The 15,373-nt window shown below is 39.4% G+C and overlaps 2 protein-coding genes across 6 annotated transcripts in view; both read right to left on the bottom strand.

Annotated features, from left to right (window-relative positions):
- Nucleotides 1-15,373, bottom strand: part of ccdc120a (coiled-coil domain containing 120a) — a 67,064-nt gene that overhangs the window by 50,277 nt on the left and 1,414 nt on the right. The gene's annotated exons all lie outside the window — the stretch shown is intronic.
- On the bottom strand, nt 869-14,977 carry LOC137185119 (galactose-specific lectin nattectin-like). Of its 5 annotated transcripts, none has more exons than XM_067593389.1 (13): nt 14,888-14,977; nt 14,564-14,638; nt 13,926-14,003; nt 13,695-13,769; nt 13,073-13,256; nt 4,756-4,916; nt 4,541-4,568; nt 4,221-4,277; nt 3,393-3,411; nt 2,974-3,068; nt 2,430-2,564; nt 1,983-2,094; nt 869-1,736 (listed from the first exon to the last, which is right to left on the bottom strand). In XM_067593389.1, the coding sequence occupies exons 6-13, from the start codon at nt 4,797-4,799 to the stop codon at nt 1,669-1,671; spliced, it is 558 nt and encodes a 185-aa protein (XP_067449490.1). In that variant the 5' UTR covers nt 4,800-4,916; nt 13,073-13,256; nt 13,695-13,769; nt 13,926-14,003; nt 14,564-14,638; nt 14,888-14,977; the 3' UTR covers nt 869-1,668. The 5 variants fall into 5 exon arrangements, with proteins under 5 accessions (XP_067449490.1, XP_067449492.1, XP_067449491.1 ...); XM_067593391.1 differs by having other exon boundaries at nt 13,926-13,963; XM_067593390.1 differs by lacking the exon at nt 13,926-14,003 and having other exon boundaries at nt 14,888-14,961.

The following is a 15,373-nucleotide window of genomic DNA, read 5'->3' as shown; positions in this document are numbered from 1 at the left end:
TCCTCGTCTCCTCTCTCCTCCGTCCTCCTGCCTGTGACCCGGAAATCGATCTCAGAGCGCCATGTTTAAGGACGACGCAATTCCTAAAATGCATCTCAAGGAGCGAGGAGGCGTGCTGGAGGAGCTATGAGCGAGGATGCACAGGTGTATCCTTTGCGGAAGTTTTTTTGGCACCTGTGCTGTGACGTATAAAACAGGTGTGACACACAGCTCCGTACATTCTTTTCACATTAAGCCACATTGTGATTTGAATTAAAAGTAAAAACAGTTGTTATGAACACTGTTGTGCTCATCTGACAGAGATCATTAAATACAGCTATAGGCTGTAACATAACAACAGACAGATGATGCAGCTGAGCCACGCATTATTTAATTGACATTATGGCTCCGAAGTGAGGATGTCTCATTTTGTTAAATGCCTGTTGCCTGGACTCCTCTCTCCTCGTGTCTCTTCCTCGCCTCCTCAGCTCGCATCTCAGGTGGGAGGGACTAAGATGTGAGGAGAGGAGGCGAGGAAAGGAATCGAGGATGTACAAACTGAGAAATGAGAAGAAGCAGGAAAAACAACCTCCTCTAGCTCTCACCGTTACAGGTAGCTGACATGACAGACGCTTCACTCCGTCTAAACTGACAACATGTTCACTGACACTCTGGAAATATCAGTACTGCAACTCAACAGACTTTATGTCTGAACTGAACTAACATTTCACTATACAGTATACACTATACTGTACAGTACAGCAGACAGAAAGGTTGCCTGAGCTGTGTTATGGTACATTACTGTCACCTAGTGGACAGAGACAGATAGATGCTGTGTAACAGTAGCTTTATGCAGCTCGTCATGGGACAGAGAGTGGGAGAGGCTGGATATGATACAGAATTTTTAATGAAACAATACAAAAAGTCACTGGAGACACTGATACAGAGGAACTCTAACCAGAAGCACAGAACAAACGCAGACGACTCGACAGAGACTGAACTGAAAACTGGACTATAAATACACAGGGTGTGATTGCAAACTGAACACAGGTGAGCGAAACAAGACACAGGTGAAACACAAGGCGAGAAAACACAGGAAGTAAAGGTAACAAGACACAAGGAGAAAACATTTCAAAATAAAACAGGCAGACAGGCAGGATGTGACAGAATCACCATTTTTAGTCATTGAATAAATCTCTGAGTCTGCCTCTTATCACCTTCCTCAACACTCTGGCTAAGCTCCCTCACAAGAGGCAACATCTTCAAGTTCAGTTGTTGATAAAGACGGATTAAAGCTTTTGACTTCAAGGCAGCTCAAGTTTGGGGACTTTTACTATGTTCATCTTCAGACATCCGACATTGTAACAGTTATTTTGCTTTGATTGTGACCATGTGTACATCCGGTGTGGGATTTTATTATTTGAGATTTTATCTTTTATGATACGGAACCACAGTGTGAAATAAAATAAAATAAATTGAAAATCTTTTAAAACTGTCATCAATATAAATATCAAACGTTGGAATGAGATGGTTTTATAAAAAGATGAGACAGTTTGTTGGGCAGAATATATCTTTTTATTGACTCTGAAACTGAAATAAAAACTGTCAGTACAGTATATCTTTCAGCAGTGAAGGTCGAACATGCAGGTGGATGTGACATCGTCAGCTGTGTCAGCACAGCGTGGATCTTCACAGCTGCTTGCTACAAACAAAAGACCTCTTCAGATTACACTTGGAATCGTTGACAAAGTCTTTTCCTGTAGACAGAGATTAACAAAAAGAAACAATATTAGCACTTTGGACATTTTGACACTGACATTATTTGTCATTTCTCAATTAAGTATATAAAACTCTCTTTATATAACACCCTCCATAAATAAGACACAATACAATTAGCAATGTAAGGCTACACTACATTATTAAAAAAGGTCGTTCTTGTATCTTGAATATAAAGAATTGACTTCCACATTGCTCAAAAGGATAATCAGATAATCAATTTGTACCCTTAAAGTTGATCTCCATGCAGTTTTCTCCTCCACCAGCATTGTTAGGCTCTCCTTTAGCCCAGCCTTTGAACTCAAACTTGCTGCCATCGCTCCACAGCCACACACCCTCCTGAAAGAAAACATTTTAAGGGTCAATAAAGGGAGAATAATTTAAATTGAAATGAAAAACTCAACAGCAAAGTCTCTTTTCAGAAATAATGTCGAGGTTACTCAAGATAATCCACATGAGTTGCTGTGAACACTTTTCACCAACAGCTCTTTACATTAAAAAATCACATCGCAAGTTAAGTTTTCAAATGTTATTTTTAAATGGTTCATTCACCGTCACTGGCGGCAGCAAAAGGCTCAGCAATGCAGATTTCCAAAACCTTGGCAAATAATACTGAAAATATCTGCATAAACCTTGACTTCAACTTAAAGGACGGGTTAACAAAAAGCTCTCACCTTTACTGCATCGTGGCCTCCGACCCAGGTTGTTTTATGTGAGCCAGTCGATGTCAGGATGACGTCTCTGAGGAAGGAGTAAACTTCTGCGGAGTGGATTGAAGCAAGATTCCCACCGATGGAAGTGCAGAAGCGCTGTTGGAGGAGACAAAGTGTGATGCAAAAAAGATGAAAAGAGTGAGAGAAAATGATGTATAAATGGAGTGGTTTAGACGAGGAGGGAGAAGTGAGAGTTGAAAAGTGAGAATGAACATGGAAATTAATGTTCTGTGTACTTAAAAACCAGTAGCCTCAGGTTTTCCCTCCAGCAAGCAATTAACCCTTTTTTGTATTGTGACTCTTGTGTATTTAAACTCAATAAAGGTGTGAATGTCAAACAGCTTGAGAATCGCAGGTAAACCATAAAGCTGTTTGATTGTCTCACCGGTATAAAGACTTAAATACTGTATGAGAACGTTTACTACTGAGTGATTCTTGTAAGAACAGCTGATCCACAGCATATGTCATGAATACCATATTATAAATGATGTTGTTTCATAAATACCTCTGCATCAGCCCAGTCCTTTTCACTGTGGTGGAACATGTAACATTGATTCTCAAAATGAGTCCAACCAGATGGGCAGGTCTCAGTGCATTCATCTATAACACAGTTACAGATGATTAGAGGGATAATAATAATGATAATAATAATAATAATAATAATAATAATAATAACTTTATTTATATAGCACCTTTTAAAAACAAAGTACTTTGACGGACAAAGCAAAAGCAGTACGATGCAAAGACATGAAACAGAAGACAATAACAGATCTGACTTTAAAAAGATGGCGGCCAAAGGCAAAGAAAGACAATAAAGAGATGATAAAACATTTAAAAGAAAAATGAAAAGTTAAAAAAAAAAAGCCAGTGACACACTGTTGACGGACTGACAAACAAATAAAACAATTTCTGAGAAGCACCAACCGTCGTCCGCCAGTATTGCCTGTGAACACGAAGAAAGATTTAGATTTTTTAGATTTATAAAAAAATATGGATGACAGAAAGTTTTTGTAAAATTGAATTTTATCAATTGAAATGTGTTTTGTTAATTTCAGTCTATTGCAAATATTAATGAAACGTTAATATTTCAATTAATTTAAAAATAATAAAAAACATGAGACATGATGAAAACTAAGAGTTAAAGTTCAGGCGTTACAACACTGAAGACCTTTTTTTTTCTTTTTTTAAAAAAAAATTGTCAACACTAATATTCCTCAACAAAACTTACTATTTGTCACTTAGAAAGTGAAATTATAAGAGTAAAAGGCAGGTGAGATAAAGTTGCAAATAAGGTATAGAAAGAGTAATTAAAATTATATGTATATATACATAAAGGGCTCACACCAGTATATATATACTACGGTATATATACTATACCAGTATATATAGTATATATACTGGTGTGTGGTGTGTAAGGCAATGTTCTTATACCAGCAAGGAGCTCCACATAGAAATACAAAAGATATTGACATATACTGTATATACACGTTGTACTTGCTTGTACATGCACACATTCATACATATATAAAGAAGTTGTACTTAAGGTACATATGGATACATAAGATACAACCAGTAGGTCTGCTGGTTCACCAGACTGAGTTAAAGTGATAATCTTGTAGGGTCTTGCTGCCACAGAAGACCATCTGTGGCGGCAGATGACCATGAGGCCTGTTTTCATTCGTAAATTTGCAAATTTGTTTTCTTTCCAAGGACCTTTTTTAGAATAAATATTTCAGTGTTCATACTACTTACATTTGCTCCAATCCACAGTCCACAGAGGAGCACAATGAAATGAAGACTTGATGCCATCTGTGTAGAAATACAGTATATTAGAGATGTAATGCATCATAGAGAATCTACGGTGAGAAGAATTTAAATCAATTAAAATGACAATTTCATATATTTTTATTAAAGCTATTTTACAGAAATATAGCATGGTAAAGAAAAATATAACTGGAAAGGGGATTTGTTCTTGACGTGAACACTAGTAATGTAATAAGTAGATCAAGAATCTTTTCTGTAGATATGAATCAAAACAGCTGATGCTATGATGAAAAGAATGAAAGTGTTACCTTGTTGTGATGATCAGGTGAGGTTTCACTTGCAGCAGCAGCAGGTAGCAGTGTGTCCCAGAAAGGAAAACACAGTGTTTATATACCTTCTCTGATCATAGAATATTGTTGATCTATTGTAATGAGTTATGTGTTGTTTTAGTCTTGACGAAAGATGAAAATATTCTCTAAACAATGTTAGAAGTAAATATTTACACTGAGGTATCAGCACATACTTTATGCTGTAAAACTTCAGTTTCAAAACAGACTGTATTGACATTGAAGATCAGCTGTGTTTGACTTGCTGTCACCACCACACATAATTGGGTAAATATGAAGTTTTAACCGTGTTCCATCATCAGGCCACTGAACCAAACTCCTTCCTGCAATCCTGCAACTGCCAGAGAGAAAAAGCACTTCAGCATGGAAGTTTTTTTGGCACCTGTGCTGTGACGTATAAAACAGGTGTGACACACAGCTCCGTACATTCTTTTCACATTAAGCCACATTGTGATTTGAATTAAAAGTAAAAATAGTTGTTATGAACACTTGTGCTCATCTGACAGAGATCATAAAATACAGCAATAGGCTGTAACAAAACAATAGACAGATGATGCAGCTGAGCCAGGACTCCCATTGTGGCAGAATGTGCTTGGGGAGATCTTCGTCCCAGCCTACTTTGTCTCTACATAGCACCTGAAGGATCTGTTTGCCAACTAGTATAAAGGGGGCCACAAACCCTAGTGGATCATAGACAGAGGCGACAGTCGAGAGAACCCCTCTCCTTGTCAGGGGATTTTCTTTAACTATGACCCTGAATTGGAATTCATCCGCTTCAACACACCACTGAACTGCAAGAGCTCTCTCGATGTAAGGTTCTCCTAGGGCCATGTCTTGATCCTTTGTTTGGGCACGTTCCTCAGGTGGTATTGCTGCGGTCACTTCCTTGTTGTTAGATACAAAGGTTTCCTGTTCTGCACAAGGCTCTTGACTCTTCCACCAGATGTATGGCTTCAGCAGGTGACTTTATGCTTGTTAAGCCATCATCAACGTAAAAACTTCCTTGGATGAACTTGATGGACTCTTCACTGAACCTTCCATGACCCTGCAATGCCAGATGCTGGAGCCCAAAGTTGGAGCAGCCGGGGTATGAAGCTGCCTCAAGTGCACCCTCATTCTATACACTGAGGGTTTGGAGTCCAAATCACCCCTGTCCCACCAGAGAAATCTTAGGTAATCTTGGTGTTCCTTGGCAACATGAAACTGATGAAACATCCTTTCGACGTCGCACATTATGGCTATTGGACCCTTTCTAAATCAGCATAGCACTCCAACTAATGTGTTAGTCAGGTCTGGCCCAGTCAAGAGATGATCGTTTAGAGAGGTTTCTTGGAAGCGTGCCAGACAGTCAAAAACCACACAGATCTTCCCAGGTTTGTGGGGGTGGTAAACTCTGTGATGCAGAATGTACCATGATGGTTGGTTTTCAAGTTCAGGCTGCGGAACCTTCTCAGCCTCTCTTCGAGTTATTATGTCATTCACGAAATGGACATAATCCTTGTAATACTGCTCATTCCTTCTAAGTCGTCGCTCTAATGAGGTGAGCCTATGAACTGCACGTAGCTTGTTGTCTGGGAGATTTGGCTTGTCCATCTTGAAAGGACACGGGAGTTCATAGTGGCCGTCTTCCTTCTGCCTTATACCTTCTTTCACTTTAGACAAGAAGAGAAGGTCTTCCTGAGAAACTGGGTTATCATCTGCAGTCTGATCTATAAAATCGGATTCGAGAGCCTTGTCTATGTCTGTTGGATTGATCTCTTTGACTTGAGTTCTGCACGCAAAGTGTACTTCTCCTTTTAGCTCAACTGATGGCGGCACAGCAGGTGTTACTTGTCTCACTATGATTCTGTGACTGACTCCTATTGCATCACTGTAGTCACTTGCTGGATTTGAGCATCCGATGATGCTCCAGCCAAGATCAGTTCGCTGTGCATATGGATGATTTTCTTCACCGTACAGGATCTCTACAGGCTTGTTGACAGTTATAGCCGATAAGGAGTCCTACATCGCAATCCAGTGGTGGTGGAATCTTGTCTGCCAACTGTTTCAGATTCCAGATGAGGCCATTTTAGAGCTGTTTCAGAAGTCGGGATGTGCGACCTGTCTGCTGGAATGAACTCTCGTGTGAAAAAAGATGGCAATGGAATCCTTTTCTGTAAGTTGTATCCTCTCACTTGTAAATTTGTGAGTTTCTGACAGGGTATGACTGTTGACCTTGTAGACATTGTGGAGAGCCGCAAACTGACATTCTCTTTGTTTGTGTTAAGATTTTGGGCCACTTCATCCAGGATAAAGGTCATATCGCTCTGTGTGTCTAAGAGCACATAGACAAGGACTTCTTGATCTGGCTGTTTAGTGGATGAGATCCAGACTGGTATGATTGAGGACGTTTGTGTGCTTAGACCTTCTTGTATGCTTAGAACTTCCTGGGATGTGGCAGCCTCAGCCGCAGCCTCATTTCTTTTGACTGAGTGGTTGCTAGAGTGGGTAGAGCAACATTTTGATTGATGAGAACGGACAACATTAGTTCCAGTAAAAAATGTGAAAATACAAACAATGGACTAATGCACTAGTGGTTAAACCCTTTCAGTCACAGATGATAATTTTCTAACTGTATGAGACAAGTGTGTTTAATCACATCAGAAATTTTAACCTTTTAAAATTATTTAAATCAAATGAATTATTTATTTATTGCACTAAATTAAGAAATCAAATCTGAATGAACTGTTAATTATGCATCATGAACACAAAGTATTTATGCAACAGCACTTAGTCATTTTTAGTCTTCATTAAAAAACACTGTTTATATGAATTTGCTATAACAGTTGTTTAGCAAATACATGTGAAACAGGCCCAACTCACACTTTTAAAGTAAACCATCATTCAGTTTGCTCAGATTGTTTGATCAAGATGACTTTGTTTAAAATGGAACATCCTGGACAAATAATACACATGAAAATACTGTAAAATATTTACTCATTCTGAAATAATGTTAATGCGCTTTCAGCATGGAAAAACACATTAGTAACAGGTCTGCAAAACATGAACTTGAAAAGAAATTGGACAGTTGTTCCTCTGATATCCCTCTGATTTGAACGTCGCTCTGATCAACACTCTTTTGATATTTGCCAAATCAACTATTTAGTCCTCATCCTTGACAGCTTTTCTCATTTTCACTTTTTGAGAACATTTCTGATAAAGCTTTTACTTTGGGATTAACAAAGTACTCTATCCAGCTATCTACTGTATCTATTGTTCAAAGTTCAAGACAGTTGACTGTGAATCACTTTAAATGCAGCTCAGTGTCTCGTAGATTCTACACGTGTCATAATTTATTCGAATTCATAATTTTTTCCTGATGACATTGAGCAGTTGGTTTCTGGAGTGTAAGAACTTTGTAGTAAATGTTATTTGCTGGCTGTTAACAGTTAAAGTCATTTTTATATAATATATATTTATATAATTTATAATAACAGTTGTTCTGGGCTCTTACAGACCACTAACACCCGTCTACACACCTTCTCCACATCACTAACATCAAGAAATCTGACAAATGTTTTGTATATGACATATCAGAAAAAATATATAAATTACATAGATCTATTTAGTTATTTTTGAGGTTAACTGATTTCATAGATTGTCATTTTCGTATTATATCATCACACTTTCAATTGCAATACATGCACAACCTCAATAAAAACACTCTTAGTGGCTTTAGACAGCTTTCTGAGACTGCACTGAGATAACAGCAGGTGTATTTGTGTGTATTTAGCAGGTGTTTACCATGTTCACCTTTTTAGTTTAGCATGTTTGCATTACATTTACATTTATTCATGTGACAAACGCTTTCGTCCAAAGCGACATACAACCGGTACAATCCTCTGACACATCATGTGATCCCCCAGAACAGAAGAAACACAAACATCAAAAAAGATAAAAACAGTCAAACAACAACAAAAAAACAATAACAATAATAAATGAATAAATAAATATACTGATAAAGTTAATGCAGAAAAGCAAGTTTATAAAAATGAGTTTCTAATAGTGATTTAAAGGAACTCAGTGAGGTCAAATTTCAACAGGAAGCCTGTTCCAGAGTTTTGGGGCCCTGACAGTAGAAGCACAGTCTCCTTTAGCTTGAAGTCTAGATTGGGGGATTGTTAGCAGAGTTTTCTCTTGAGATCTAAGGTTGTGTGCAGGTAAATAGGGGCACAGAAGCTCACAAATGTATGCTGGAGCTAGACCATGTAGTGCTTTAGGAGTAATGAGTGAAACCTTAAAATCAATCCTGAAATTAACTGGAAGTCAATGCAAGGAGGCTAAAATGGGGTTTATGTGATCTCTTTTCTTTGATCCTGCTAACAGTCTGACTGCAGCATTCTGTATAACTTGAAGCCATGAGCTTGCTTCACTGTTTAGGTAGGTGAATTAAAATCATCAATTCTTGAGAAAATGATATGAATAACTTTCTCCAAGTCCATTCAACCATTCAAAGTTGATAAAAACAGGACTGAACCACCTTATTGACATGATGATGGAAAATGCTAAATTATGCTGAATTAATATCTTCATCAGAAGCAGCGAGTAGCTGCTCAGTTAAGCACAATGACGGTTAAACTCAGCTGGGAGCAGAGTGTCACACTGTGTCTACACTGAAAGTGTTTCAGCCGTGTTATTCTGTCATCAGTCTTCTATGTTGATCAATACAGCTGTCTACACAGCCCACGTAACCAAGACCCGAAGCATATTTTAGGCTTCAAGTCTATTTTCCTCTGTTTTTGGGATCTGATTGCTTTCAAAATGCAGGTGACGTACACAGCAGAGAGCAGGGCTGTAGCTGCAGTGCTAACATTCTGGACATTCTGGATAAACAGGACTCTAATGCTTCCAACGAAAACTACACAAAAGTGATAAACTATCTGTCCTGGCTCAGCTCCAACACATTCCCAGTATGTTTTAAATGTTACACAATCACAGTGTGCTTGTTAACCCTCCTGTTGTGACAACAGGTGTCATTATGTGCTCTCATCAAAAAAATTGAAATGGTTTTAAAACAGTATCCTGACTAAACTTTCACGTATACCAGTCTGCCATAATCCATCAACATATTTTCCTCTGATCTCAACTATAGTTAAAATAAGTCATAATTTCTTAATCAGGATACTGTTTTGAAACCATTTCTTTTTTTTTTGATGACAGCACATAATGACACCTGTTGTCCTCCCGGGTCAAAATTGACCCAAGGACAACAGGAGGGTTAAGCTGACAATGAATTCCTACAAACAAGCTAAAACTGTTATGGTTTTGTCCCAGTCTGGCTATATGCCCCTCCACCAGTCCACCAGATGCCATCAGGCTTTTCTGCCTGTCTTAAGACTGGACTGAGTGGGAGGAAGGACAGAAAAGAGAGGTTGCAGACTATATTTAAGGACCACTTGAGAGACTGTTGCTTTCAACACTGACTCTTGTTTCATGATACCTTAATATGCATCTACTCTGCTTGACAGACTGATTATTCATGTTTTTTATCAACAGCAATATATGCTGAAGTTTATTTTGCTGTCTGCTCAAGTGTATTTATTTTAGTTGTGTTCATGTGAGTTATGGGAGGATTTGTGCATCGTTATATTGTGTTTTCTGGAGTTTTTGGTTTATCTGTTTGCTCAGTGTTTCCCGTCTGTGTTCCTGTGCTCCACACCTGGCGGTACCCAACAGCTGCTAGTGCGCACAGGCCAATCACATCGCGCATTCCATCATTTGAGAACCAATCGTGTAGTCGGCTCCATCTTTTGCGAGCAAATCAAACGTCGAAATCCATCATTTGACAGCTAATCACAGTGCGTGGTCCATCTTTCTAAACACCAATCAAACGGCGAGCTCCAACTTTAATAAGCCAATCAAATCGCCAGTTCCATCTTTGAACGCCCAATCACGTCGAGCGTGCTTCAGTGTTGCCCTGCTGCCGTTTTTCACTTTGGTTTTTCAGCTGGTAAGTTAAATCTTCTGTGCTCTTGACTGAATTGAATCAATTTTGATTCTTATGAAATGCTCTGTGTTCATTTTAATCACTGCCACTCACGTAAATGTCACCATGTTATACTATCGCTAAATTTGCAACATTGCATCAGTGGCATTAGCCGTTTAAAAAACATCTAAAAGTAGCTACCTAACTCGGTGACCAGATGTCCCGTTTTCGATCCCGCTTTTACTAGTGTGTCCGGGTGTCCATATTGTTATAAAAAATTATGTAAACATGTCCCAATTACGTATGTAACGCCCACTTATAAACGCCAAAACCATACACCTGTGCACTGCACTGCAGGAGAAGGACCCGTGGAGAAGAGACATCCATCCAGCTCCTGGATCAGCTGCTCAGGGAGCTCATGAGCAGCAAGGGGAACGATGCCCTCGGTGTTCCTCTCCTCGACCCTGTCAGGATGCAGCATATCTGGCATGTCCAAAGGCGGCATGTGAAGTGCATTCAAGACCCTCCTGGTGTGGCATTGTACACAGAGACCAGGGGTTCCACATCTCTGGAATCGATTCACTGCCACTTGAATCGATTCATTCCAGGTTTGTGTTAAATGTTCATGTTGTTCATGTCTACATATTTTTACACTCAATGATAAATTACTGTTTATTTATAATTCTATATGAGGACTAAGGTCAGGGGAGTGTCATCCTGTTTTTGTCTGTTGTAAACTTGAGAGCCTGTAAAGCCCTCAGAGACTTAACTGTGATTTGGGGCTCTAAGTTAATTAGAACTTGTAATCATAATAGTGTGTTCTTTGTTTATACTGTTTTCTATTTACCCATGTAGCAGGAACCTCTTAACATCCTGTACTGTATTTTCTTTCAGGGAACAGTGCGAACAGCTTTAAACAAATTTACCTGTTGGAAGGGCTAAATCGCTGGAACCAAGACTGGGCTGCCGCCGCCGTCTCAGCTAAGCCTTCGAGCCTGCGCACATACACAGGGGGGTTGGTTTACTGTGTGAACAGCAACTACGAGAAGGTGTTTGGCAAGAAATTGATTCCTACGTTTACACCGCCTGGGAGATACACAGGTAAAGGCGAAATTACAGGCTTTTTTGGTTTGCTTGTTTTTATTTTCATTTCTTTTCCTTAAAATTTCTTGGTTTAATATTTTCTCAGGGGAGCTCATTGGAATACAATACTTGCTGAGGCAGAATAATGAGCCCCTACAAGACATGCACCCTAATTCTGAGGAGACATCCCAGTTGCTGGAGCAGTTAGACGTGGAAGAGCCTGTGGAGGAAGATCATAACTAAAGCTTAAGTAGACACAAGGAGATTGTGATACTGCAAAGCCAGTCTTAAACATCTGTTTTATTTCTCCAGGCAGTGGATCGGCATAACATACCAGGAATGGATCGTGTGGATGAATTGGGTACCTGGTAGAGCTGCGTACAGAGACGGGCCTAACAGCACCGTTGTGGGTCTGTGGCAGAACCTGGAACAATTTGATAAGGACAGGGTTGTGTATGCTGCTTAGCATCAGGAAAGGTTGTTGACAGGCCGCTTTAGGTCCCCAAAAAGAAGGCAGTTTTTACTCCTGTTCAAGTGGCTCGCCTGCTCAGTGGCCTGACTGCTGTTGTCTTGTTGAGATCTATCTTTGTGAGGCTGTGCAACATTCACACAAGCCCCCCAAAAATGGGACAGCACAGCATGTCAAGATGGTCTCTTATTCTGCAGGACTACAAAAAAATTAGGCAGCTGATTTTGTGCAACGGTGTAATAATGCAGAAAACCACCGTTCAACTGGTAAATCAGACCACCCTCATCCAGTGGCATAACCAACAGCTGAAAGGTCAGGAAGTCTCTGTGCTTCTGCAGGGGTTGCAACTGCCTGAGGCACGGCCGGTGGCAGGTGAACCACTGACACTTGCAAAGACACATATATCACCATCAGATGCACACTTCCCACATGCCACCCAACACAGCTGGGCAGCAAAAACCAGGTTTCGGCAGATCAAGCCTTCAGTTACCTCCACAGAGCCATCAGCCCCCCCACCTTCAGTCAATGTCCACCCAGATATAACATTATTTAATTAATAACATTATTGCACACAAACAACTGTCCAGGCCAGGCACTTGTTTTGGGCCCAGTCAACAAAAAGTCCTTTAAAGGATTTCAATGTTTTGAAAGTAAAGTGGAGATTCATATACATCATTCTGTAGAAATCACACTAACAAGGCTCAGAATAATATGTGGCATTCTCAAACTGGAGAACATATTTCACTGTGCAGGCCAGACATTTGTTTTGGGCCCAGTTCCACAAATGGGCCTTGAAAGGCCAACAATGTGTTGAAGGAAACTGGAGATTCAGGTACATCAATCTGAAGAATCACATTCAGGCTCAGAAAAATATAACATTATTGAACAACAACAATAAAACAGCCAGTATGGCGTGTGAGGTCAACAATCACGTTTGGCTGTCTATGCTAGAAGCTTGTTTTTGAGGCTCATGAACCTGGGGGATGGTTTTGGGCAGTTTTGAGTGTTAAGTCCAACAAACAGTCTTTGAAAGACCTCAAAGGTTTTGTGAAGTCTCGCTGGACACTGAAGATTCATCATTATGATTCCCACTGCATCTGGCTCATGGCAAACGTAGATCCTCACACTGTGTCTTCATGTGCACTGGTCTCTGCTATTACCTGTGCAACAAACAAGAACAGAAATTAAGACATTGTCTCATACAAGTAAAGAGAAGTTATGAGTTTTGAATCAGATGTTGATAGATAGAGAGCCCTAGATGGATAACAGTGTTTCCTGCAGCACTTTATATTTAAGGCGGCTGCCTTGACAACACACGCCTCCCGCCTTAACTACGTAATAATTTTAAAAAAGAATACTCATGGATGACCCACTGGCCTATACTGACCCCCACTAGGTCTAAGTATCAGGGAATTTTCGACAGTGTCTTCTTGCTACATTTTTAAACTAAAATGTTAAACACGTAACAAACTCCTTTTTTTAATAGTAACATCAGTGCTACTAGATGTCCCGTATATTTCTCAACAGTTTGACACTAAAACATGTACTGCATAAACCTCTAAGACCTTTACATTAATCTGACTGATATAACTGCTTACCTAATGTGTAGTCATTGACACACAGAACTTAGGGGAGGAGGCTGAATTGGTCCTCTGTGTTGATCTGAATGTCTCCTGAAGAAGCAACACAAATGAAAGAACTCAAGATGACCATATGAAATTTTCTACAAAAAAATGTACACTTTATAAAAATTCATTCCAGTCACAGTCATTAAAATGATAGTTATTATTATCATTGGTTATTTGAAGTTACATATCAGGAACTTATACCTAATCAGTGTATAACCTGCAGCAGACAGCACTCAGCACTGTAGGAGCAGAGCGGGAACACAGAAGAAAAGCGATGCACTGTGGAGCATGGGGACAGAAATAGCAAAAAACAAAAATATTTTATCCACCTAACATCAATCCCATGCAGGTGTGTGTGTGTGTGTGTGTGTGTGTGTGTGTGTGTGTGTGTGTGTGTGTGTGTGTGCGTGTGCATGCGTGAGAGAGAGAGTGAGCGGGACAGAGCAGAGCGGAATGTGTGTGTGAGACGCTACGATTATGTGCAACCCTTAACATGTGCAACTCAAGGTACACAAGCATACATACATCATTAATACCAACTGAACATCACAGCAATCTCAGTCAGGACCAGCCCTAGCCATTTTGGTGCGAGATTGGGATTTGGTGCCCCCCCTACCCGAACCACATTACCCCACCGATACTGAAGGGTTAATAAGTGCTTTAAGATTTGGCATAATAAAAACAGAATCCCTAGCATCCATTTGTGGAAATGTTGTTGTTGTGAATGTTCATAACTGATTGTGAATATTTGATAAAGTTATAGCAAAAATGTGTCTGGATTTGGACAGTTGACATTAGTTATAGAACTGCAACTGTTACATACAATGAACAAAACTCACCTGGTGCAGACCGTGTTTCAGTGAAGGTAACTGGAGTGCTGGATGTGGTGGCGCTGGATGTTGCTTGACCTGCAGCTGTATACAAACATACCGAACATCCATACTGTTCTACTTTATATAAAGTAGCACTGTACAAATAAACTTAATTTAATTTGATTAAAACCTACATTAGTAACAAAGTGTAATTTTAACATTCAACATTAATAAATAATAATCATAATCAAAATAATAATAACAACAACAACAACAACAACAATGATAATGACATAGCAGTGTTATAAATTAACTTACACAGAGACCATAAGTGAACTTATCTGAACTGACCTGCTTCAGAGGGTGGTGTAGATGAGAGATCAGATGTCCCTTCTCCAGCAGCTGGGGGTTTCTTCAAATATTTCCTGAGTGCATATGGACAGTTATAGAGTAGATATTAGCAAAAACAAGCAAAAATATGTAGCTGCAGAGTAGAACAAATAACTACTGCATCCTGCTGCACCAGCTGTGTGTAAGTTCAAACTTAGTTCAAACTAAGTTATAACTAGCTTAAAAATTAGTTATACCTTAGTTGTGATTTATGCATTTCTGAAATAAAAGCTTGCACCACCGAGATAAGGTACAACATAACAAATAAATAGTTACACACATGCTGCTGGGCTAGGTGTAAATCATAACATGTCACAGAACTTACTAATAGTAAAACATCGGTTTTTCTGCCACACAGCATCATTTTTTCTTTAGCCTAATTGCTGCCAATTTGCAACCCAGTAATCCAGTGTTGACCTAATTTATTGATATATTTTAATATCAATC

Source organism: Thunnus thynnus, chromosome 6, assembly GCF_963924715.1.
Source record: "Thunnus thynnus chromosome 6, fThuThy2.1, whole genome shotgun sequence".
Classification (NCBI taxonomy): Eukaryota; Metazoa; Chordata; class Actinopteri; order Scombriformes; family Scombridae; genus Thunnus; species Thunnus thynnus.
Note: the sequence above shows the minus strand (reverse complement) of the source record. Positions and strands in the feature narration are given on the sequence as shown.

Bases quoted from the DNA above. Each gene is read 5' to 3' on its own strand.
- LOC137185119 (XM_067593387.1), bottom strand. From the start codon at position 5,410: ATGGCCCTAGGAGAACCTTACATCGAGAGAGCTCTTGCAGTTCAGTG. The intron at 4,569-5,363 runs GTGTGTTGAAGC...TGCTGCTGCAAG, and splicing joins AGAGCTCTTGCAGTTCAGTG to TGAAACCTCACCTGATCATC. The intron at 1,737-1,982 runs GTACAAATTGAT...CTCTGTCTACAG, and splicing joins CATGGAGATCAACTTTAAGG to GAAAAGACTTTGTCAACGAT.